The sequence below is a fragment of the Aethalodelphis obliquidens genome, unplaced genomic scaffold (assembly GCF_003676395.1).
Source record: "Aethalodelphis obliquidens isolate GAN/ISIS:26980383/991018 unplaced genomic scaffold, ASM367639v1 scaffold6, whole genome shotgun sequence".
Classification (NCBI taxonomy): domain Eukaryota; kingdom Metazoa; phylum Chordata; class Mammalia; order Artiodactyla; family Delphinidae; genus Aethalodelphis; species Aethalodelphis obliquidens.
In genome coordinates this window covers 61,833,072-61,860,436 of record NW_020837950.1, presented here as the reverse complement: position 1 = coordinate 61,860,436, position 27,365 = coordinate 61,833,072, and the positions used below count along the sequence as shown (strand labels likewise).

The window sequence follows — 27,365 nt, the reverse complement described above, 5'->3', positions numbered from 1 at the left end:
TTGCTAATTCTGATTGTATCTACCAACTCTGCTACACAGTGCTTGTTTCCTCATATGATTTATGTTTTCACCATGGATTCATCCTCAGTAAGGCTGCTTTTTCTGTGGGATTTTTGTGTGCCCTGGGTCATAGAAGTGTCCCAGAGAGGTTTTGTATTTGTTTCTTTCAGAGCCCTTAGGAAGTCTCACTGGTCCTAGAACAGTTTTACTTATTCAGTTTGGAGTTCCTGTATCACAGATAGTACTTATGTATATATTCTATACTTTGTTGTGATACAAGCCTGGGGGTTATGATTTCTCACAGATGACTTTCCTTTTTCCTACTCACTGTTTTGAGATGGTTGGCAATCCTCCTTGTCTATTATGGTTTGGTGCCTATCTTCCTAGTTTTTCCTCTTAAATAAAACTCCTTCCAACCTTTCAAAACTTTATTGGACAGTTTGTGTGGTTGGTAGGCACAGCATGTTCAGTTTCAGTCCCCTAGGTTAACATTTTATTTTCTTTTGTCCTAACTATATACATGTTGCAGGATTCAAAGAACAGGCTTTTGGTCTAGCAATTTAGTAATTAAATTGTTTGCTCTCTATGGATGCCATTTTTAAAGACTTTTTGCCTCTAAGCATGTCCCTAAACAAATTAAAAACTTTTATCTTTTCTTAGTTTATCTTTTTACGGGACACTATTCCTAATTTTTATTACTTTAACTGATTTTCTTTGGGCCATCTTAAATCTTCCTTTTGTTGTGGTAAACAGAACTAATGATAGTATAGAAGCGTCATCTATCTTGTTATATAACTTTCTGCGTTATGTTGACCACTGCAAGAAATCATGTTAAGAGTTTTCAAAAGAGTTAACTTTTTTCCTTAAGTGATAACACCAAGTATATTAAAAAGTATAGTTTGTATTATTTTCCATGAAATATACTTTGCCCTGTGCACCAGTAAGTTCACTCACCCTATTTTGGTTTTGCCCACTCACAGCCTCACAAAATCCTTCTATAGTTTATCCCCACTAGCTTAACATTCCTTTACCCACTAAAACTTTTAAGTCTTGGGGATTTCAAATGTACTATCTTCTACAACATTTCTGAAAAACAAGACAGACTCCTGTACAAAACCTTGAAAACCCTGCTTTCTGTCTTTAAGCCAGTTCCCAATTCTAACAAAAATTTGGTTACTCTCTGCTTATTAATAAGTTAGAATCAAGGAAAATAAAGCTCAGGAATAAGTTTTAAACTTCCTTTATTATCATCAATACAAAGTACACAAAGTAATTTTCAAGGGGATATTTTTTGTTCAAAGATATATTCACATTAGCAAGAGTTTATTTATTTTATAGATAAAAGTTAGCAGATATGCCATTTTTATATCTTTTACTTTCCAACGACAGTTTGCAGTGTCATTAAAGTCATTATCAATTTTTTTATGATCAGATCTAGAATCTGTGCTTATCAAAAGCTATATGATACCATAAACACAATACATGGTAATAACCTGAACTGCTTTAGTAGAGATGTTGTAGAATAAAGCTTACTTATGCCCACAGATATCATGATGACATCTCCTAATGAGCTCTGAAGAAATATTTGTCATATCATATGATTTTAAAAGATGGGGAGACAGTTACATTAAAAGAATATCATTTTAAAAGAAGATACTTTCATTTCTTAGATTTTAGCATTATAAAATTTATTTTAATCACAAAAGAAAAAGATTTTAAACTAATAAAAATAACATGTACCACTTAAGTAAAATTCTTCATTAAAGTGAGTTTGAGTCTAAGTAGGAAAGAAACCACATTTATTTGATCTTTTAGTATTTAAATCCTTGAAAAAAGCCTATGCTTTGGGCTTCCCTGGTGGCGCAGTGGTTGAGAGTCCGCCTGCCGATGCAGGGGACACAGGTTCGTGCCTCGGTCTGGGAAGATCCCAGATGCTGCAGAGCGGCTGGGCCCGTGAGCCATGGCCGCTAAGCCTGCATGTCTGGAGCCTGTGCTCCACAATGGGAGAGGCCACAACAGTGAGAGGCCCGTGTACCGCAAAAAAAAAAAAAAAAAAAAAAGCCTATGCTTCACTGCAGAATTAGCACTTTAAGAAAATACTGACAGTAATAACACACTATTCAAAATGTATACAAATGGCAGCTACGTAATTTGTATGTTTAATAAGTTAACTATATCCATTTTTCAATTTAATCTCCCGATGAACTACCTCCAATATCAATATTAAGGAGGTCTTTAATTTTATCATATAATACCAACACCAAAGCACCCCCTGTACCACGAAGGATATTGGAGAAGGCACCACGAAAAAATGCGCCAATTCCCTCATGTTGGTATATCTTCACAAAGCAGTCTAAAGTTCCTTTATATTGCCGTTCAGCCTCACCACTCTATACAAAGAAAGACAAAGAGTTTGCCATTATCTTAACATCTTTTATCATAAGACAGATTTAATTTAGCAACAGGGATAGATTAAAATTAACACTGTGTTGAGTAAGTATGTTGAGTTAATGGTCATATATTGAGTATTATTCCCACTGACTGCAAAATACTCATGCTTTTCAGGCACACTTGAAAAATGGCCACATATTACACTTAACAAATTTTAAAAGATTGGCATCACATACCATGATTTATCCTCTCACCACATTGCAATTAAGAGAGAAATCAAGAACAAAAAAGATAACCAGAAAAATATCACGTTTGGGTATTAAGAAAAACACATCTTAGAAAATATTTAAAACCTAACTAACAACCACAAAACTCCTCAACTAAATTTGTAAGATGCAGCTTGAGTGGTAACTTTAACCACCAGAAATAAAGGAAATAATAAATGCAAGAGAAAGCATAAAAAGTCAAAAGTTAGTTATCTGAAATACTTTGACAAATTCCTAGAAACACTGTTTCAGGAAAAACAAGAAAAGGCGCCCAAATTATTAAAAGTGGCAAAGGTAACATCATTGCAGATGACCCAGAGATTAAGAAAGAGCAAGATGATATTATGAACAACTTTATGACAATTATTTTGAAAACACAGAGGAAATAAATTCCTAAAAAGTATAATTTACCAACAGAATATCAAAAAACTTTAGAATATACTAAATTTGTTAAAGAAATTCAATCAGTTGTTATAAATCTTCTCATAAATTAGAAAACCACGTGTCCAGATGGCTTTATATGTGAGTTCTACTAAAAATTCAATGGAAATTTAATTCCAATCTCACAGAAATTATTCCAAAGAAGAGAAAAAGTGGGGAGACTCCCTAACATATTTTATGAGGCTTGCATAGATAGGCCTGATACCAAAATTAGACTAGGATAACGCAAGAAGGAAAAACATGACAAGCTTATGTCACAGAAACCATGGATACAAAAATCCTGAACAAAACCCAGCAAATCAAACTCAGCAAGGGGTATAAAATACAATACATCATGACCAAGCTGGATTGACCCCAGGCATATAAGAAAAATATGATCATCTCGATATAGAAAAAAACATGACCACCATTCATGATTAAGAATTACTGGAATCCATGGGCTTCCCTGGTGGGGCGCAGTGGTTGAGAGTATGCCTGCTGATGCAGGGGACACGGGTTTGTGCCCCGATCTGGGAAGATCCCACATGCCGTGGAGCGGCTGGGCCCGTGAGCCATGGCCGCTGAGCCTGCGCGTCCGGAGCCTGTGCTCCACAGCAGGAGAGGCCACAGCAGTGAGAGGCCTGCGTACCACACACACACACACAAAAATTACTGGAATCCAAAACAGAAAGGACCAGTCATAATATAATAAAGGATAACTACGAAAACCCCACAGCGAACATTAAACTTTGTAATCTGTAACATTGAAGGCATTCCTGGTAAGACTAGGACCAAAACAAGGTTGCCAGTTATTACTTCTTTAATGTAACACTGAATCAGAGGTCTCAACCAGTGCAGAAAGGCAAGAAAAGGAATAAAAGGCATAAGAACTGATAAGGAAGGGAAAAAAGCCTGCTATTATTTGCAGATTATATCACTCTGTGTGTAAAAACAAAAAAAAAACTTCAAAGGGTGTACATATAGATTAGTGTTTGTAATATGGCTTAATAAAGTTGTGGGATATAAAATCAAAATGCAAAAATTAAAGAATACTGTTATGAATTGTGTCCCCACAAAATTCATATATTGAAGAGCTAACCCCAGAACCTCAGACTGTGACTAAATTTGGAGACCGGGTCTTTATAAAAATAATTATGGTTAAATGAGCTCATTAGAGCGGGCCCTAATCCATTATGATAAGCCTTATAAGAAAAGAAACAGAAAAAGGACCATGAGAAGACGTAGAGAGAAGAAGGCCATCTACAAGCCAAGGAGAGAGGCCCTCAGAAGACACCAACCCTGCTGGACACCTTGACTGACTTTTAACCTCCCAAAGTGTTAGAAAATAAATTTCTGTTGTTTAAGCCACCCAGTCTTTGGTACTATGTTATGGCAGTGGTACGGTTTTATACATATAGCAATGCACACATATATATAAAAATCCACACCCACAATTTTTTTTCTGAATTATTTTGACAGTAAGTTACAGGTATCATTGCCCCTTATTTTTAAACATTTCAGTGTGCATTTTCTAAGAATATTTTCTTACATACCCGAAGTACAGTTATCAAAATCAGACAATTTAACATTGATACAGTACCATTTACTTAATCCACAGTCTATTCGCAAATTAATTTTCAAAAGTGTTTCAGTTTAGTAAACTAGAGCTAGACATAGATCAAGAGGAAACACAGATATAAAAGGAACAACTTTAAGGATAGTCCATAGATGAAGCAATAGGTTAGATATGCTTTACCCTTTCAGGTGGCCCACTGGGTTCTTCCAGGACCATTTTGTAGAGGATAATGAGGATAACTACACCTCACAGCATTGTTCTGAGAATTAAATGAGTTAAAATGCTTAGGACAGTTCTGACACATAATAAACACAGCTTTCTGGCCTCATTATTTTCACTTGCCCTCATGAAACCTATCATATGGGTATACTGAAATTCTTCTCAAGCCATACCTCTAGGTATGTTTTTTACCCCTATGCTGAGAATGTATTCTTCACTGTCTGGAGAAAAAGCCTATTTACTGAGATTTAGCTTTCTAAGAGGCCATATCTGATCACTTTAAGCACTTGGGTACCCCTCCCCTTTTGCATTCCTGGAACCTATGCACATTTCTACTTAAACCATTAACAGTATGCCTTCAATACTATGCTATGAATTTGGGTGCAGGTTCTGCCTTATTTTATTTGTGTCACCAGAGCTTGGTGAATAGGCACTCAATTATTTGTTGAATGAATGAATGTAACAAGTAACAGCAATGGAGATTGACTTTATCAAAATTTTGGTTTGGGTATTTACATTTAGAACATACATCATTATAAACAAGTCTTCATCCTTGGAGTTAAAATTTATTTACTTTTATTAAAATATACTACAACAAATGATTACATATGTCAGTGGCCTATGACTGGGCTTATTCTACTTAATCTAATAATATTCAGTTAAGATAGACACATGCTCATCTAATCCTTGCCATGCCCCTCCACTCTCCAAACAACAATACATGCTACAGGAGTAAAAGACATTTCTGTTCTGATAGGAGACATGGAAGAAACTCTGCTGGATGATGGCTGCTTTGGGATAGGAAAGAATACAAGACAGAACACATTATGTATTTATTTTAGTAAGTAAAACAAATGGCCTATGCCTTTCAGCCAAAATGTCTCTAAAATTTTAATAAATTACATCTGAATATCAAATACTGGAAAACTCAATTAGGCTTACAAATAATATAAAATACCTGCATCATCATACGTCTTCTAACTGTGTCAAAGGGATAGGAGAGTATTCCAGAGCATGTAGTCACAACTTGAGCAATGAAAAAGGAGACAAGAAAAGGAGTTTCCTTTGGTTTTGGTAATAAGTCCTAGAAAAGAAAAATTATCAAGTAACCATCGAAATTTCCAAAATATCTTAAATCATTAAGTCAAAGGATAATTCTTATAAATATATGAAAGAGGGCTCAGTTATACTTAAAATGCAGTAAAAAAAAACAGTTGGATTTAATGTGGTAAGATTAAAATAATAGCGGGAGATCAATAAGAAATGAGAATCCCACACATGGCTATATTTTAAAAGCGTATTTGAAAAAGAATAGCATATCTGCTATTACAGGAGATTTGTTATTAATAACACTGAAAACTAGAGATGGCAGCCAGTGACCAAAAAAGTTCCTTCCTGGTTCTTCCTCATAGAGTTGGAAAAGATGAAAGAATGCCTGTTATTATTAACAGATGATGTTTGATAAGCAGCTTTAAAGCTCTAAGCTAGTGAAGAAACATTCCTAAATTTTACAACTACTACAGGTGATAACACAGGAAAGCAGAGGGCGATTAAACATAAATTTTTCTGTGATTAAACAAACATATATAAGATCCTGTAATTTCAATTAATCTATTTATCTGTCTAAAAAAATACACTACAAACTAAAAGTATTATGTCCAGACCACAATAAAAATAACATTCAACTATTGATACATTTATACTAATGAGGGAGGGCAGAGATAATGTATAAAACTATTATAAAATTTCCCTCAAGTTTTAAGCTTATTTAGTAAATAATACTGGGATTAATTTCATTGCTTCTTTTTAGAAGCATTATGATGTAGTGATTAAGAGCACGGGACCTGTGCTTGCCACATAAATAAATGACTTAGCCATTCCTAGGTTATTTATCTTTAAAATGGGATATATTAAAAGCTATCCTAGAACACTGTGAGGATATAAAGTCCTTAATAAGGTTCTCAAAACTATGTAATAGCTCAAAAAATGGTAGCCATTATTACAATCTTTCTCTTTCCTACCTTATGAAGTGCTATTTACATCTGAACTGAAAAGGCAAATTGCAGAACAACCTGGAAAATACAATACAAAATCTAACAGTATCCAATAGATCACTGAGCTATAGTAGCATTTATCATATTTAACTAATTAATTATGCCTTGCCTGCTTTCCATTGATGATAGTAAACTGATAATATGCATGTAAAAAAGTGATAATAAGGGCTTCCCAGGTGGCGCAGTTGTTGAGAGTCCGCCTGCCAATGAGAGGGATGCGGATTCATGCCGCGGAGCGGCTGGGCCCATGAGCCATGGCTGCTGAGCCTGCACGTCCGGAGCCTGTGCTCCGCAACGGGAGAGGCCACAACAGTGAGAGGCCCGCGTACTGCAAAAAAAAAACAAACAAAAAACGGATAATAAAGTGAATGTAAAATCAGAAAAACTCTGTTAGAAGATGCCTTCCTATATACCAAAGATCTAATTATGATATAATCTAATCAGCATGTTTTCTATTTGAGTCTTTCGGTGCAAACAGCACAAAAACCTAACGTTTATATTTATGCTTTATATCCAAAGTCAGATCCATAATACAGTTGTAATTTAATTAGGTTATGGCAAAGTCATGATTAAACAGAATGCTATAATATCTCTTATGTCATCATTTATTTTGATTTCTATAATTAAAAGTAAACATACCTGCTGAACATATTACTAATTAGAATAAAAAGAAACAAACAATTTATTTAATATATACTAGTTAAAGTACCAAATTACCTTAACTGTGTCGTAAGCTCCAAAATAAGAGGCTCGGTACACAATGATGCCCTGAACTGAAACACCAAACCCTCGGTATAAACCAACAATTCCATCTGATTTTGCTATTTTCATAATACAGTCACCTAAACCCTTGAATTGTCTCTCTTCAGGACCTAAAATAAAGCCATTTAAAATTTATTAGCAACATTATATCAGATATTGGGCTAACTGAGTGACCTCCACAATTACTGAAAATGACTCACACAAAGATACATCATTGTGAATGTCAGATCATCAGAGATATAAGGTAATTAAGAAGAAAAAAGGCCACATAAAAAGGATCAACAGTAAGAGAATGATTTCTTAAGAGCAGTATTAGAAACTAGAATCCAGATTAATGCTTTCAAAATTGTGAAAGAAAATAATTTTAAATCCAGAATTTTACATATGGCAAAATATTAAAAGGATGAAACATAGACATTTTCAGATATGCAAGATCTCAATTTATCTCCTATCCACCCTTCTCAGAAAGCTATCAAAGAACATATCTACCAAAACAAGGGTGTAACAAAAACACAGAAAGATGTGATAAATAAGTAAGGACAGAGGAAAAGAGAATCTCTAGGATGAGAGTTATACACCTAATGTAGAGAGAAGCCACAGTCAAGACAGGAAAGTAAGTGCATGAAGGGATCTAGGGATCTCTCTAAACAAACAAACAAACAAACTGGAAATAAGTTATAAGCAGTCTCTGTGCTTACTCTTTTTGTTACTACAGTATTGGCCTTCCCCTTCCCTCTTTTAAGAGAAAAGAAAAAAGTAGTACTCTTTAGGCTCTATAACTTTATCATTTGGTTGAGAATAAAATTTTTAGATGGAATACAACACTGTTGTTATAAGCATAACTAAAATAGATAATACAGTGTTCAAAAACACAAAGAAGAAAGAGTATTTCTAAAAATCCCATACCTTTTCCAATATCAACACCTAATCGGGTTCGGGCAAAATCTAGCGGATATACTACACATAAGGATGTTGCCCCAGCGGCTCCACCAGAAGCCAGGTTTGCCAAAAACCACCTCCAGAACTGAAACATATTAATTAAAACATGGTTATTAAACTATAGAATCTGATTTTTAAATACCCTTGTTTTTATAAGGTTAAAAAGCCAGATTTACAAACTGCTTTTATAAAGTGAACACCTATAATAACGCATATGTTATCATGCAAAATACTTCCCTTCATGTCCATGCAGCCTTTATTTCTTACCAGGCGGTCTGGGAGATACAGCTTAGATGCTGACATACTAAAATTCCAAGATATTTTAATGTCCTCCAGCAAAAGTAGCCCAAGTTAGCAAAAGAGGCCACATAAGATATTCTGCTCTTTAGACTGTATAAAGTTATTCGTTAATAATATATTTTAGTTATGACTAAAATGTTAGGCATCTGTGGAGGCTTTAGTGGTTCCCCTTCTTGGCGGCAGTGGAGAGGGACAGTAATACATCATAAGGCCACAATTTCACTTTGTATTTTAGTAGAAATAAATGTAAGTAGCTCAAAAATATAATTATGTTCAAATGCCAACATGTAAATTGGCAGAAATCAATTATAATGTGGTTGAGTGGCATGTAAGACCTTATTGATCTACTAGTTCACGTGGGCTGTTGAAGTTCTTTTTGATAAACCTTTGAAATGTGCCCTGCTTAAGTCCATAAACCGCTTTTCAACATCTAGAGCTCACTGGAGAAGAAAGGAATATTTGAATTGGAACTGTCATAGAAAATCTAGGGTACAAGGCCACAGTAACCATTCTAGCTAGTCAAGCTCAGTTTCTTGCTTCTCTAGCTCTTATTTCTAACAATTTTAAGTCTCAGATGCTTTGGAACTCTCAATTTTCTCTTGGCCTGGAATGCCCTTCTTATTTTAATATTTTCTTCCTATCTTCTTAAAACAAAAAGTTATCAAGTTATGCTCTAACTCAAATTCTATTTCTTCCACAAATTCTCTGATCCCCAACCCACCCAAAACTGTATGTAATCATACCCTCTTCCCATAAGTACTTCATCTCTCAGAGAATTAAAGGTGAATCATGTGATCAATATGTAAAATGTGTCAACATGTTCCAGATTCTCATTTTTTTAAAATAGTATTTACAATAACTTTCTACTTTCAATTTATAATTATTTGTGTACCTGTCTTGTCTTCTACGGACTATAAATTTCTTCAGGCCAGAATTATTATTTTTATTTTTACTTGTTGAGATATATTTACACACCATACAGCTCATCCACGTCAAGAATTCAGTTCAATGGACTGTTGGCATATTCACAGAGCCGTGCAACCATTACCAGCTGCAGAACATTTTCTTCACCCCGAAAGGAACCCTGTACCCACCAGCAGTCACTTCTCATCTTCCCAATTCCCCTGAGCCCTACATAACCATTAGGCTACTTTCTGTCTCTACAGATTTGCCTATTCCGGACATTTCCTATACATGAAATAACACAATATGCGGTCTTTTGTGACTGCCTTCTTTCATATAACATGTTTACAAGGTTCATCCGTGTTGTAGCATGTGTTAGCACTTCATTCCGTTTCACTGGCAAATAATATTTCACAACCACATTTTATTTATCCATTCATCAGTTCATGGACATTTAGGTTGTCTACATTCTTATGAGGCCTAGATTCTTAATTCATTTGCTTATTTCAGAAAGCAAGTCATGGGGCCTTGCCCACAGTAAGAGTAATGCATTCAATAAATATTTGTTTAATGAAGGGTACTCAGACTCCCATCATGCCTTTTAAGTGAAACTCATAAGTTCTACTTTAGGTAGCCACGGTTCCTAATCACAAAGAGATTAGACCAAAAGGTTGAATCTCACCCCAGGGTAGCTAATCCATAGTCTAGAATAACCTGGTAGAAAAAGTAGAACTGGGCCATAGCTTAAGTCTTAGGAATTTGACTCCAGAAGTTCTATGCCGGTTATCAGTAAGACAGAAATGGAAAAGATATTAAATAATTTTTTTTCAGGTTTCAGTCTACTTTGAGACTGTTGAAACCTATAGATACTCTTCCAATAAAAATCACATATATATAAACATATACTTTTAGTGTAAGTTATTCCTCAAGCATGCATGGATCTCTGGTAAAGAACGTCTCACCATCTGAAAGGTTAGAAGGAATCACTATGATAATAACACTGAACTTAAAAGAAACAAAGAAAATATAGGTAAGTAAAAAAAGGGCAATAATGAGAAAACACAGAGCAAACACACACAAAAAGCAGATCATTAGAGACAGAGATAGACTAAGTGACCTGGGAGACAAAGATAAAGAATACAGTTTGATCCCTAGAGCTGTCTTTGGTTCAAATTCCAATGCCAGTGTATCATTGCAAGAAATACCCATTTTTCTTGAAGTAATTTAAGTCTCTGTTTCTTACAAGCAAATAAGCCAAACCAAATATGATATGCAGCACAAAGATTTATAAAGTACATCTTAAATTCTATTTAACCTTTTTCTTTCCTTCCTAGATAAAAGAAAACAGATCCATGACTTTCTGGGTGAATGATCATATAATTTATTATTCAAATGAGGACCCCTCTGATAGTGAAAGTGGGGCCTATGAAAAAGCAGGCAGGCACAACATGTATAAACAGTATGGCCAAACTACTAATGGAAGGAAGGAAGGAAGGGAGGAAGGGGGAGGGTGGAAGGGAGGAAGGAGAGGGAGATAAGAAATAAGAATCTATGCTGAATGATAATCCTGCAAGTGTTTGTGTAACAAGTCTGTCCCTCCACAATTAAGCCTGAAAATAAAACAGACCCAGGAGAGGTTGTATATCAGCATAAATGAGTTTTTAATTATAAGTTAGTAATTTCAGATATTACTATACTATAAAAGGAGAGGGCATGAAAAAGAATCAGGCAAGGAGAGGAGAACAAAAGAGTCTAGGGGGTTTGGAGGTAAATAATCCTGTTTATTTGCAACTGCTGACAAATAGATGATAAACAGACTTGATGCCTCCAAGAACAAACACCCTGAGACCAAAGTTCTTTCTAACAGTTTGTCTGGGCATGGAAGAGTGTTGGAAGTTCTAGTCTTCTCTGCTGAGGGTTGTGCTGGTAGCTGCTAAGGAGTGGCAGAGGCATATTTTATGCCCAGTTCAGCTAAGACTCATCTAGTCTAGTCACCTCAGCTGAGAGAGGAATAGAGTGCAGTAGAAAGAACTAAATTTGGGAGTTAGAAAGACATGAACACATGACTAGGGTAAGTGCTTTAAGCTCTGTCTTGCTTTCCTTATCTGTACATTTGGGATAAAAATAAGGATGAGGTAAAAATTCAGTGAAACAGTATATAGTAGGCACACACCTCCCTACCATGGTTATTTTTTTTAAACTTTTTACTTTGAGATAATTGCAGATTCACATGCATCCTAATACATATGGAGTTTATGAACTTTTCAACCAACTTCCCCCAATGGTAATATCTAGCATAACTATAGCAGAGGAAATTAACACTGATAAAAATCTACCTTATTCATATTTCACCAGTTACACACACTTATTTGTGTGTATATTTAGTTCTATGCCATTTTATCACGTGTGCAGATTCATGTAACCACCAATCACCATGGTGAACAGTTCCATGATAAAGACCCCTCACTGCTACCCTTTTATGGCCACCTCCCTCTCTCCTAGCAACCACTATTATAATTTCCATCTCTATAATCTCCTCACCTTAATAATGCTATATACATGAAATCAGAAAGCAAATATAATTTTTGAGATTGGCTTCTTTTCACTTAGCATTCAAAGTTGCTGTAGGTATCAAAAGTCTGTTCTTTTTTAAAACTGTGGTAAAATATACGTAAAATTTACTGTTTTAGCCATGTTTAAGTATATAATTCAGCAGCACTAAGTACAATACTGTATAAGCATCATTACTATCTATTTCCAGAACTTTTCATCATGCTAAATATAAACTATGTACCTATTAAATAATCTCCCTCCCCCCCAGCTCCTGGTAACCTCTATTCTACTTTCTGTCTCTATGAATTTGCCTTTTCTAGGTCCCTAAGGGGATTATACAGTATTTGTTTTATCAAAGAGTTGTTCCTCTTTATTGCTGAGTAATCTTCCATGGTGTGATGTACCATAGTTTGTTTAAGCATTCACCTGTTGAAGGAAATCTGGGTTATTCCCAAATTTTTGTCTATAATGAAACAATCTTCTATGAACATTGTATACATTGCTTTTTTTGTGAACAGAAGTTTTTATTCTCTGGGATAAATGCCCTAGAGTTGGACTGTATGATAAGCATATGTTCAGTTTGTAAGAAGCTGTCATACTCTTTTCTAGAGTGGCAATATCATTTTACATTCCCACCAGCAATGTAAGAATGATTCAGCTCCTCTGTGTCCGTGCCAACATCTGGTATTGTCACCATTTTAGCCATTCTGGTAAGTGTGCAGAGATCTCACTGTGGTAGATCAACCACTTTTAAATCACATACACTGTACTTGTTTTTTCTACCTTCTCTGCTTCTTTTAAGACCAGGTAAGAAACCAAAAATATTGACTTTTCTTTTTCAGTTCTTTTTTTTTTTCCCCCACTTTTCTTGGTAGGGGGATGGGAGCAGAGATAGGATACAATTTTGATGTCTAAGGGGAGAAATAAAATGGTCATTAGTATCCAGATTTAGTAAATAATATATATTTAAACATTACACTATTACTTGTGACTGAATACCTTTACATTCTAAATAAGATAGCATGCTCTTTATAGGTATACTAAAAATGTTTTTACCTCAGGCTCTACTAATTTGAAATTTATTACAGAATTTTAGCACGGATCAAAGCTAACTTCAAAAATTTTAGAGCCATGTTATTTACACTGTTAGGGATAGATGTTAGTAACATAAATTTTCTGGTTAATTCTGGAGTTAATTGCTCCATTTGGCTTAGTCTTATAGGAATTATCTTTTGGGGGAGATGGGGTGGAAAATGTTCAATAAAGAGTTAACTCAGCTGGCCTGTGTTGCCCAAACCCTACACACACTGAAAAGATCTTCAGGACCACCCTTGCTCAAACTCAAAGGTTCCTTTGAGATAACCGTCTGAGCCCTTGGAATATCCTACCTAATTAGAGTGTCTTTATATACCTGAAGCTTTGGGTAACACCAGATAGTTTATACTAACCTTGATTTATGGTGAACACCCCTTTGTATGCTTTGGGCTAAACTATATCAGTTTGACCTCTTGAGTGGGTGGGGGCAGCGGCTGGAGACTGAGTAGGCAAGGTCAGTCACATTACACATGCCTATGAAACTGACTCCCCAAAAAGCCTGGCCACCATGGCTCAAATGAGCAACCCTATTTGGCAGCACATTATATGTGTTGTCATACATTATTGCTGGGAGAATTAAGTGCTGTCCAGGTGACTCTACAGGAGAGGACAGCTAGAAGCTTGCACCTAGTTTCTCCTGGATTTTGTCCTATGTGCCTTTTCCCTTTGTTGATTTTAATCTATATCCTTTTGTTGTAATAAACCATTAGTATAACAGCTTTTCTGAGTTCTCTGAGGCCTAGTGAATCGCTGAACATGAAAATGGTCTTGAGGACCCTCTGACATAGGTCCTTAGTCAAGAGAAGTTCCAACTATTAGAGTTGTTACCTAAAGATGACAAACATTTTTCTGAGTGCCTACCATAAAAGCACAGCACTGGGACTTCCCTGGTGGTGCAGTGGTTAAGAATCCGCCTGCCAATGCAGGGGACACAGATTCGAGCCCTGGTCCGGGAAGATCCCACATGCCATGGAGCAACTAAGCCTGTGCACCACAACTACTAAGCCTGCGCTCTAGAGCCCGTGTGCCACAACTACTGAAGCCCACGCACCTAGAGCCCATGCTCCGCAACGAGAAGCCACCGCAATGAGAAGCCTACGCACCGCAATGAAGAGTAGCCCCCACTCACCGCAACTAGAGAAAGCCCACATGCAGCAACAAAGACCCAACACATCCAAAAATAAATAAATAATATTTTTAAAAAAATACCAATTACTTAAAAAAAAAAAAGCACAGCGCTACAGTAAGCACTTTATGTGTCTTTACATGTTTAGTCTCATCTAAACCTTACTCATCTAAACCTCGTGAGGTAGGTATTCTTATGTCCAATTTTCAGATGAGGAAACTAAAGATCAGAGAGGCGATATTCAAAAATTCACACAGCTAAATAAGCTGAGTGCCAGGACCTAAATCCAGATCTTCTGAATCTAAGCGTAAAGAATTTTCTTTGTTACCTTTATACCTCCAACTACATAATAGCACAAAGCACTCAATAAAGGAAATAAAGGGTCTAAAAGGAAATTAATGGAAATAGCAACAAAGAAATGTTCCATAAATAGTTGCTTTTAAAGAATCTGCTAGGACAGCTTGGTTGGTTGGCTGGGGGAAGAGAAAAAGACAAAGGATGAAGGGGTAGAGAGACTTTATAAGGGCGGGTGAGGGGAAGATCTTGACAGTAATGTAGGTGGTCTAGTGTATACGGAGGTAACAAAACAAATGGAGACCAGGACAAATGACACATAGTTCATACAAATAGGAAATTTTGAAAATGAGATTTTATAACCAAGGGAGTGATTACCCTGAAAAGTAAAAGCACCTTTGTAATAAAAAAAAAGAGAATTCTCTAACTTTTTTGAAATTAATTTTTATTGGACTATAGTTGCTTTACAAGAGAATTCTCTAAGTTAAATTTATCATTTTCCTGTATTTGACTTGATCTTCCTACACACTTTAATCTCAGCCAAATAGAGCCTCAGTCATAAAGAAGAAACAATTTGCTTCTTTAGGAAATAAATTACTTCAGAATTAGGAAATACACATTTGTTGACTGCTTTTTTTGCTTATCAAAACCAGATTAAATGCTGAATTTTTCTAGCGCAGAATAGGGATTATAAAATGTAAATTGTATTAAAATTAATATTTATTCAGAGAAATATTGTGTTGAGACAAAACATCTCTTAGTTATTAAAACTGTGTTAAGAGGTTTAGAGAAACTGGTAAAAGTTAATACAATTCTATGTTTTCCATATGTCATTTCTATAACTTAATACATATTATAGTACGCTAACAGTTACTATGTTTTTTCTCAGGTATTATTAATCTTTTTTTTTAAGGTATTTATTTATTTATTATTTTTATTTATTTATTTTGGTGTGCTGGGTCTTCGTTGCGGTGCATGGGCTCTCTGTTGCAGCATGCGGGCTTCTCTAGTTGTGGTGCATGGGCTCTAGAGCACATGAGCTCAGTAGATGCAGCCCGTGGGCTTCTCTAGTTTTGGTGCACGGGCTCCAGAGTGCGCGGGCTCAGCAGCTGCAGTGCGTGGTCTCTTTAGTTGTGGTGCGTGGGCTCCAGAGCAGGTAGGCTCAGTAGTTGTGGTGTACAGGCTTCTCTCTAGTTGTGTTGCACGGGCTCAGTTGCCCTGCGGCATGTGGGATCTTAGTTCTCCAACCAGGGATTGAACCCATGTCTCCCACATTGGAAGGCAGATTCTTAACCACTGCCACCATCAGGGAAGTCCCTAACAGTTACTATGTTTTAACTATTATTTTTTTCCACCATTTGAGCACCTCCTCTCCAAATAAAACCCCACAGGTAATGAATGGATAAAGAAGATGTGGTACATATATACAGTGGAATACTATTCAGTCATAAAAAAGAATGAAATAATGCCATTTGCAGAAAGATGGACTAGAGATCATCATTCTAAGTGAAGTAACTCAGAAAGAGAAAGACAAATACCATATGATATCACTTATATGTGGAATCCAAAATATGACAGAAATGGACCTATCTATGAAACGGAAACAGACTCACAAACAGAGAGAACAGACTTGTGGTTGCCAAGGGGGATGGGGGTGGGGGAGGAAGGAGGGAGAGGCTGGGGTTAGCAGATGTAAGTTGTTTTATAGAAAACAAACAACAAGGTCCTACTGTATAGCACAGGGAACCACATTCAATATCCTGGAATAACCATAATGGAAAAGTATATAAAAAAAGAATATATATATATACATATATGTATAACTGAATTGCTTTGTCGTACAGCAGAAATTAACCAACACTGTATTGATAAATCAACTATACTTCAACTGAAAAAAACCCTCAAGTAAGACAAATCCAACTACTTCTTAAAAAATTTTAGAGATATTAAAATATAATTACCTGTTTTTCCTAAAAATAAAACTACCATATGACCCAGCAATTCTACTCCTGGGTGTATATCCAAAAAAATACAAAAACACTAACTCGAAAAGATACATGTGCCCCAATGTTCAAAGCAGCATTATTTACAATTGCCAAGGTATGGAAGCAATCTAAGTGTCCATCAACAGATGAATGGATAAACAAGATGTGGTATACATAAACAATGGAATACTATTGTGCTATAAAAAAGAATGAAATTTTGCCATTTGCAGTAACATGGATGGACTTTGAGGGCATTATGCTAAGTGAAATAAGTCAGAGAAAGACAAATACTGTATGATATCACTTATATGTGGAATCTATAAAATATAACAAACTAATGAATAAAACAAAAGAGAAGCAACTCACAGATATAGAGAACAAACTAGTGGTTACCAGTGGGGAGAGGGAAGGGGGAGGGGCAGACAGGGATGGCAGAAAAAAGGGGTTACTATGAGACAATATGAAATCATGTGTGTAAAACTTTTGAAAATTGCAAAGTATTATATAATTTAAAGACTCTTTCATTCAATTAAAAAATAACAAAATAAAATAAACAATAATTACCTGTTTTTCTTTATTAACTCCAGACATGAACAGTTGTTTGTATTTGTCTTTGAAAGCAAAGTTTAGAGCTTGTGTTGGAAAATACCGGATAACATTTGCCAAATTGCCACGCCAATAACTGAAGAAACCTACAAAAGAAAATATACTAAATATAAACTTATATTGTATTATTATTAAATAATTTGCATAGTTTTAACAAACTTAGCTGTTCAAACTATCTAAAACATCTTTTCTCATGAGAAAAAAAATAAAGTTTACATGTGTCTCCAACTGAAGAAAAAAGGCAGTGTTAACTCCACGTACCCCATTTCAATTTTGTTAATTTCCAATAGGAAGCCTTGAATGCCTAAAAACCTATGGAAAGCATTACCAGTTGAATATAGGGCTCTTTAGTAGTAGAAAAACAGAGCTTACTAGTATTTGTCAGAGAAGCTAGTAATCCTTAGCCTCATTTCCAAATCATAAAATACAATTCCTATGGTGACAAGGCTGTTGGAACAAAACTGTTTTGTATCTACACTCCTGAGAATGAGAAAGGGATAAAAGAGTCTTATCTTTATATTTTAAAACCTAGCCAAAAAAGAATCAATTTACAATTCAAGGCAGTCTCCAGAGGCTAGATGGAGAGATAGTAGGAAACTTTCAAGGTCAATAATCTTCCCACTTCAAATCTCCATGGAATGACCAAACTTTATAATTCAGTCACTGTGTTACCCTGATAATTCAAAATTCAACACTGCCTTTATAATCCATAGCTGCCCTGGAATACAACAGCCTAGCCCTTCAGGACCCATAGTTGTTTTTACAGATGGTTTGACTCTGCTACTCTGAATAGGATACCTCTAGTCCCAGCTGGGAGAATAGGATACCCAGAATCAGTCTTCTAAAGATAAAAATACAAATGAAGATAATCTCAGTTGACTGGGCCTGGTGCTCAGAAACTGAAAGTTAGATTAGATAAACACACAAAGGAAAAGATATTTATTTGTTAAATAACTATACTTTGTGGGAAAAAACACTGAATATTGGTGATCCCAAGCTAAATATAAAGCAGTTGCACAGAGGCAATTAAGAAGTATATTAATAGCAAGAAATCTTCTCAGTCCTCACAGCTGATTCAGTTACAAGGCATTCAGTTGTAGGCATAAATTACTAGGGCATTTAACACATAATGGTAATAGCTACAACTTCTTGAGCAATTAATATGTGCCAGGCACTGGCAAACGCTTTATATATTTCATTTCATCACCACACTATGCTTATGACATACGTTCTCCTATAATACCCATTTTATACATGCATAAATTGAAACTTTTATAAGTTTAGAAACTATAACCAGGATTTTGAATCAAGGCTTCTGTCTGTCTCCAAAGCTCTACTTCAGCTTTGGGTTTCTGGAGAAACAAACCTTAGAGAACTCCTAAAATTATTAAAGTATGGTAAATAAAGCTCTATTTTTTAAAAAATGGAAAATGATTACTGTAAAAATTTTTGAGGCAATATTAACAAAACAATAATACTAATTTCTAGGAACTGCTTTTTATTCATTTAATTCTCATGATCACCCATGATGTAGGTACTATTAGTCTCTCCATTTTAAATATGAAGAACTGAGTTAAAAAAACTTCTACGGCAGAGAGAAGTTAGTTAAGTAACTTGCCCAGTGTCACTTAGTCAGAAAACTGTAGACTTGGATTCAAACTCAAGCAATCTGGCTCAATAATTCAGTCCCTTAACTATAATACTTTTCCATAAATAATTTAATCATACAAATATTTTCTGTACTAAGAAAGGTTAACAATTTTTCTTTAATGGAAGCAAAATAAAAATCTTAAAACATGAGAAATATGAGCAAATTATAAAGGAATATTTCTTGCTAGTTATGGCCACATTGAATTACTGAGGGAAGTTGGTGAATCTAACTTTTGGAGGTATTTTTAGAGATTTTTAAGTTCTTCATAGTTAATAAAAAACATTTGGGCTTCCCTGGTGGCGCAGTGGTTGAGAGTCTGCCTGCCAATGCAGGGGACACGGGTTCGAGCCCTGGTCTGGGAAGATCCCACATGCCATGGAGCAACTGGCCCCGTGAGCCATAATTACTGAGCCTTTGCGTCTGGAGCCTGTGCTCCGCAACAAGAGAGGCCGCGATAGTGAGAGGCCCGCGCACCGCGATGAGGAGTGGCCCCCACTTGCCGCAACTGGAGAAAGCCTCGCACAGAAACGAAGACCAACACAGCCATAAATAAATAAATTAAATTTAAAAAAAAAAACATTTAATAACATAGTTAAGCATTTTTATTTTCTGAGGTCAGACCTGTGGAAGAGAAATGTTGAAAGTAAAATGTGACAGTGTAAATGATACTGAATAAGGTTTGATTTTCTAGACCATGTTTTATAGTAACACAACAACAGACTACTTGCAGAGGATCTTAAAAGGATAAAGAAGAACATACTGCCTGAAGAACTACGATCTGATCAAATGGGATTTAAGTTGAAATCATCATTTGTTTAAAAAAAAACAAAGTAATAAACTGAGTTTAAAAAAGTGTCATGGGGCTTCCCTGGTGGAGCAGTGGTTGAGAGTCCGCCTGCCGATGCAGGGGACACGGGTTTCTGCCCCGGTCCGGGAGGATCCCACATGCCACGGAGCAGCTAGGCCCATGAGCCATGGCCGCTTGGCCTGTGAGTCCGGAGCCTGTGCTCCACAATGGGAGAGGCCACAAAGTGAGAGGCCCGCGTACCGCCAAAAAAAAAAAAAAAAAAAAAGTCATGTATCAAAAATGTATTAGAATTCCCATTTTATACATGGCTCTTATTTATTAATAGTCATTCTGGAAATGGTTGATTCAGCTAGATGGTATTGAGATATTATAGGTTTCAGATTATGAGTTATTAGTTATAATTAATTATGATTACAGTACTGAATTAATATTTATTTCACAAAAAGTATCATATAAATATAAGAATAGTATAAAGGTTTGTAACTTTGGCTAATGTACTGAATATAAATGGAAGATTCTGATGACAAAGACATCTGCAAATTAACGACACCATGACAGAGTGACAGATTTATGACTAAAGGGGTTTGCTAGCATTGACAGAAGAACGTATTCCTTTTAGCAAAATTGTATTTGCATGAAAAAACCTAGAGGATTCATCAAAACAACTGTCAATGTCTCAATGAAAAATCTAGAAATAAAAAAATCCCTAGAAGTATAACAGTGGCAGCTCTTAATGAGCTATATATGAAAAAGTATCTCACACACATAAAATACTTTTGCATGTATTTCTCAGGATTCATGGATTCCCTGGAGCTACAGATATCAGGTTAAAAACCCCTGCTTTAGACTCTTTTTCCACAGATCATACTTAAAAAACTTATTCCCTTCTTTGCATCTCTGCTGTACCATGCTTTTAGGAGCTCCAATGTCCTTAGTAGGAGTGCAAAGAGGAGGAACCTCAAAGTGGAACTCTGAATGCATCTTCTATAGAAATATTATTTCTGGGGACCAGGTTTCAAGGTTTTATCCACATGTACACTAAGTACACTGTGTACTATGTAGGTTCTTTAGATAGATTACAAAAATCTACTCTACATGTAATGCAAATTTATCCCAAATACATTCATTTACAAATGAACATGAGGAATACATGTTTCTAAATTTAGGAATGTATTCAAAATGATTAAAGAGTTAAAATTTATTGAGCACTAACTATGCAACAGATACGTGGCTGAGTATTTTACAGGCATTATCTTGTTTAACCGTCGCAACTACCATATGAGGTAGGTAATATTTTTACACCCTGTATAGAACTGAGAAAATTGAGGTTGAGAGAGGTTAAATAAAAATTGTTCAAGGGGCTTCCCTGGTGGCGCAGTGGTTGAGACTCCGCCTGCCGATGCAGGGGACACGGGTTCGTGCCCGGGTCGGGGAAGATCCCACATGCCGCGGAGCGGCTGGGCCCGTGAGCTATGGCCGCTGAGCCTGCGCGTCCGGAGCCTGTGCTCCGCAAAGGGAGAGGCCACAACAGTGAGAGGCCCACGTAACGGGGGAAAAAAAAAAAAAATTGTTCAAGGTTACAAGGTAAGGGAAAGGTTGGGACTTAACTCCAGAATTTTCTAGATCTATCTGACTCCAGACCTAGAGCTATTAAATCTCTATTGCCTCTAGGTAAAAATCCATTTTGGATAAAAACAGTAGTACTTTGTGGTCAGAATAAAACAAGGGAAAAGCAAGTGTGATGCAAATGTATCAGTATTTGACTCTCTAGTTACACAGAACAAAAGGACAGTTTCCTAATATATAATCACAAAACTCACAGAGACAAACATAGGGGTTGTGGTATATTTCTCTGCTAATAGCAGAACATCTAAGTTTTTTTTTTTACTTAATTGCTAAGTAAAAATAATCTCTTCAAAATTTAAGGGTGAGAAAAACCTACTCTGAACTTAATTCTGAGAAAATAATTAAGAATACAGAACTGATGGGAAAATGGGAAAAAGTTACTGGGCCATTTACTTGTCCACTTACTAGCCAAGAATGGAAATGCTAGGCATGTTTGGGTATACAGTTGACCCTTGAACAACGTAAGGGTTAGGGTGCTGATTATCCTTGCAGTCAAAAATCCAAGTAATAACTTGTAGTCAGCCCTCCCTATATGTGGTTCTTCCATAACCACGGTTCTGCAACCATGGATTCAACCAACCAGGGATCAAGTACTGTAGTATTTGCTACTGGAGAAAAAAAAAATCCATGTGTAAGTGGACCCACACAGTTCAAACCCGTGTTGTTCAAGGGTCAACTGTATATTCTAGACTAGCAGGCTCCAACATGCTTTGACAGTCTGCCTATCAGTTAAAAAAATGTAATCATGACTCTCAAATATGTACATACTTAAAAAAGTAAATAATATACCTTTGCTACTATACTACCCTGTTATGTGCATTTGTAAAACTATTCCAAAAGAGAAATGAAAGAATGAGTTAAAGATTCTTCATATACACAGCACTGTAAATCAACTATACTCCAATAAAAATTTTAAAAAAAAGATTCTTCATTTAAACATCTTTTATTTGGTACCAAGTGCATAGGAACAAAGTTCTTGGTCTTATGGAGCTTACATTTTGAGAAAGACAGACAATGAACAAATAAATATGTTCAAGAAAAAAATAGTATATGTAGTTGGAGAATGAGGAAGGGCTATTTAGATAGGATGGTCGGGAAAAACTTTTAGATATTAGGGCACAACTGAGCATTTGTTTTAATAGTTAAAAAATAGTATTTTCAGATATCTTGCTAATCATGATGTTTTCATACTATCATCTGCTATTATCTCAAGGCACCCTTAGGATGAGGTCCATTCTTAAAAATAGTGTATGTGAATCTATATTTCAAATAGTATTCTTGACAATTTCAAATATTCAAATAGTCTTCTTATCTCTATAAATCCATTTATCTGAGCCAACATAAACTATAATATGTTCATTATACAATAATTGAGTAAGGGTACCTGTTATCCCCTTTACCGTGTGTAACTCCTACTCTTTTTTTCAGGATACCTTAGCATCCTGTGATATATAACTGACATTTGGCCAACCATAGGTGCCAGTGCCAATTCATTTACTAAATATCAGTAAAGTTTATGTTCCCATTTTATTTAGATAACACATATACCTAACATTTTCTTTCCATACCCCAAAATATCATCTTCAAGATATAAAAACCTCCCTGCTTTAGCCTTCAGGAAAATATGTTTGGAAAAGTTCAGATTAAAGACAGCTGATGAATTCATGGCCAGGAATACCTAAAAGAGAAAAGAGTTCTGGTAGGCTCTTAAACATGAGATTTAGAGATAACATCTTTAAAAGCCTATGTTACAATATATTAAATAAAACAATTATAATAATTAAAATATATTTACCGATGCATAGCTTGCTCAGTGAAAAAAATCACAGCACAGACACCAAAATGTTAACTGTGGTGATGTTAGCAGTGCTTTTTAAAAACTTTTTGTTTCTCTATATTTTTCAATTTTCTATAGTAAACATGCATTATTTGTGTAATACAGGTTTAAAAAGTACTAAATAAAAGTACACATACAAAGTTGGAAGGTCATAATACCAACTAAAGAATAGAATAAATTTTTAAAAAAGCATTAGTCAGGATAAATCCAGAAGCTTTCATAAGCCAAGGAAAGCTTATAAGAAGTATCAAAGACACCCAAGGAGGTGTTTAAAGCTATGTTCAGAGGAAGAATGAAGAGCTCTCTCCTTGAGGTGTAAAGAAAGAGATAAGGTAAGAAGATAGTGAGAGAGCATCTAGTTGTGCCTTCTGAATTCATTGTCTCTTATGCTTATTCCATATTGCCTAAAGAAAGGAAAAGTTATCAGTAAAACTTGAGCAAACAGGAAAAACAAGAGAAACTTCAGAACACTGAGAATGTAATGTATCTTGACTTTCACAAAAGAGACAGAAGGTAAATTCCAGAAAATAACAAGCCTCAGAATATGATTGCCTAGTAAAGTTCCATAATGATTTAGCACAGTGATTCTCAGCGCTACCAGGTTCAAGTCTTCTATACATAATAAATATTTTACAATGTTTCCTTTACTATCTAGAAGTAGAATTCAAAGACAATGACCTCTTCACTAGTTCAAAAAAAATCAATATAATGCCCTTTCTGCTATATACAAAGAGAAAATAAGAGTTTATAATAAAATATATATATTACTTAGTAAATTGGTGAGGCGTGATCACATCATAGACATAACAGTCCAATGCTTGCCTCTATTTATAATGAATCAGTTGTGCTTAAGACACACGTTGACATTTGGAAAAAAGGGCTTAATAAATATATCTATACAATCATCATGAATTCAATAGTTAAAAATGCAGATGATATAAGTAGTGACTAAATATCACACACAGAATTGCTAACATGAGTTTTCACAATGATGAACAACTCTCAGTAAAATTCTGAATAAAACAAAATATAATCTTTCCTCTACTTACAAGATAGCTGCATTACTAGATCACTGTGTGATTCTGCCCCAGACAGTTTGTGTTTATAGGTAAATAGGAGTTCGTTTCTAGGCTTAGATAATCATAAACAGGTTTTACTGCTACGTGAATGTCCAGTGGGAGATCTGAGTCATGAGGTTGCAGGGCAAGTCTTTGTTGTGTAGGACTGGCCATGTACAGCAGCAGCAGGATGTTTAGCAGCCCTGGATTTTGCCTTTCATATCATTGCAATTAAGGATTACTCCCCTCTATCTTTGTGTTAAACAAAAAATTCCTCACAAGTTTCCCAGAATGCCCCTAGATGGCAATATTATCCCTGTTTTGAATTACTAATCTTTTAGCATAGCATATACCATGGTGTACTCATAACAAGGCCTTGTATACACTAGAAAACATTTTCTTAAAATTCTGCTTAAAGGAAGCTGGAACCAGAATACTATTCATAATAGTCTCAATTTACAAGAGCCATACGGAATAAATTTAGGTTTAAATACTACAAAAAACATTTAAAATATCAAACGATTTAGCACTGGTCAGCACAATCTATCCAGAATATTTAACTTTACCTGACTGTATATTTAAAGCAGATTAGCAAATAATAAAGAGGCTCCTACTTCTCCGAAGAGGAATGGGAAGCTTGCTCTGATAAAATGGGAGTGAGAAGATGTGAACCACTCACTTACCATTAAAGATCTAAACTCAGCTCCCAGATGGGCACTTTAAATCCACAGTTGAGATGATGCCTTAACAGTCTACCCTCAACCTGAAATACTCTGCTTGTGCGATCCTAGCTCCCTGACCAGGGACTGAACCCGTGCCCCCTGCAGTGGAAGTGAGGAGTCTTAACCAATGGACCACCAGGGAGTTCCCAGGAATCCTTTTTTATGGGAAGAAGAGTAATCTGCCCTAGACTTAGGAGTGAAAGAAAGGACTGCACTGGAGTTGAAGCCACTACACTTCTTGTTCAGAATACACAATAAATAGACCTCTTTCCTTTTTAGAGTTCATATAGAGGTTTCAATTGAATCCAACTATATCAGAAAATTTCTGATCAATTTATCCTCTTATCCACTTAGCTAACTTAAGGAGCCATTCAGTAAGAAGAGGGCATTGAATGATTAATAAAGCATTTTCATTATCTAGTCCTTGAAATCATTTCAATATTAATGGAAAAAAACTCCACAAAGAACCAAAATATCAAAACTTTAAGTAAAAACAGAGCCTGACGCAAAAAAAATACTGATCCCGCCTTTACTTAAGATTTTTATATCTTGCTCATCATGGGTTTTTCGCATTAATTTCGATTTTTAAAAATACTGCATTAAAATATTATTTGTTTCTACTACTGAGTTTTTTTTTTTGGCGTCCCCCTAAAATTTGGGCATACGTGAGTGCCTCCTTGGTCTCAACCCTGGTCTTTAGTAGTTCTTGAGAATAAACAGAACCTCTTTTCACTGAATACGTACTAGATACTGAGAGGCCCCAATGCTTCCATATTTGGAATACTTCTCTTAATATTTCAACAAATATTTAAGCAACTTAAAGCACCTATTAACATACAGCCAAGGGCCTGATGGCATCTACCCCAATACGGGGACGTCAACCATTTTCCTCCTGAGCCAGACACAGGTGCATGGAGGTGCAGAGCCTCCTGCGAAGGAGAAATTTAGAGAAAGAGAAGGTGGTGGTCTCCCCTGTCCCAGGACTGGTCACGTGTAGGCCTTCTTGGCCCTGGGAAACCAGAGCCTCTTAGACTGGTTAAGAAATTGAATTATCGAAGTCAAAGAAAACAAACTCATCACCGACACACACGGCCGTGGCGACCGCAAGCGTTGTCCCCGCCCGGGCCACCCACCCGCTTTTCTGGAAAGCTGAACCGGCGCGGGGAGAGGCTAGCGCGGCGGCCTCGCGTACACACCCTGTTCACGGGGAATCCGCACCAGGCAGTCCACGAGGCCTTTGTACTGGGCCTCGGGGCTGATCTGCTTGGACGACGCCTGCACCTGCAGCAGCAGCTTTACCCGCTCGACGGGCGCCACCGTCGTCTTGGACACGGCCGCCGCCACCCCGCCCGCCAGCAGGTCCTTCCCAAAGGACGCGGCGTCAAAGAGCTGCTTCTCCGCTTTCTTCTCCAGCTTCTTCTTCGGAGGTACACTCTGCATGGTGGGACAATGGACGTAAAATCGGGCAGCAGAAGCTCAAAACGAGAGCGGGGGAGACGGACGAAGGGAAGCCAAAAACCGCTTCAGCGTCGTCCCGGCTGGAAAACGGCGCTCAGCACGCCGGGAAACCAGCGCGCCGGGGGTGCGGAGCTGCGCAGGCGCCTCCAACCGCCTTCCGCCACCCGGCGCCGGCCACGTGACTCCCGACACGTGGCTACTCCGCGTGGTGCAAGTCTCTTAAAGTGTCTTGGCAAGTGTTGGTGCGGGGCTGTCCTTGCGGCAGGCAGGGCTAGGAGGCCAGTGGGTTCTGACCCAGGAAGGTGCGGGAACGGTCGCGGGAAAACCAGTTCTGTATAAGGAAATTTAGTAGCCCACACCAGGACAGAGCAATAAACCAACTGTGTGGGATTAACCGAGTTTAGTTTTAGTTCCCAGGGTAACCCTTAGGCCAGGTACTGGGACGCCGCCTGTTAAGAACCCTGCGGCAGAGCAGGGGGTGAGCAGCGGGCTATCCAGCGAAGCTTCATCTGCCGCTCCCCATCGCTGGAAGTACCGCCTGAACCATCGCTGACCTTACTGCCTGAACCATCCCCAGCTTCCCTGTCCTCGGAAAAATTGTCTTGCATGAAACTGGGCCTTGGTGCCAAAAAGGTTGAGGACCACTGCCTTACACCTTCTGTTAGAAATTGCTTTAATTTCTGCTCGTCTAATTTAGCAGGGGTCATTTGTCTAGT

The 27,365-nt window shown here is 36.7% G+C and overlaps 1 protein-coding gene across 1 annotated transcript; it reads right to left on the bottom strand.

The window, feature by feature from the left end:
- Window positions 1-1,987: 1,987 nt before the first annotated feature.
- Window positions 1,988-26,785, bottom strand: SLC25A31 (solute carrier family 25 member 31). The gene is made up of 6 exons (XM_027103671.1): window positions 26,388-26,785; window positions 17,448-17,575; window positions 8,595-8,712; window positions 7,644-7,798; window positions 5,831-5,956; window positions 1,988-2,390 (listed from the first exon to the last, which is right to left on the bottom strand). The coding sequence occupies exons 1-6, from the start codon at window positions 26,629-26,631 to the stop codon at window positions 2,190-2,192; spliced, it is 972 nt and encodes a 323-aa protein (XP_026959472.1). The 5' UTR covers window positions 26,632-26,785; the 3' UTR covers window positions 1,988-2,189.
- Window positions 26,786-27,365: the final 580 nt, after the last annotated feature.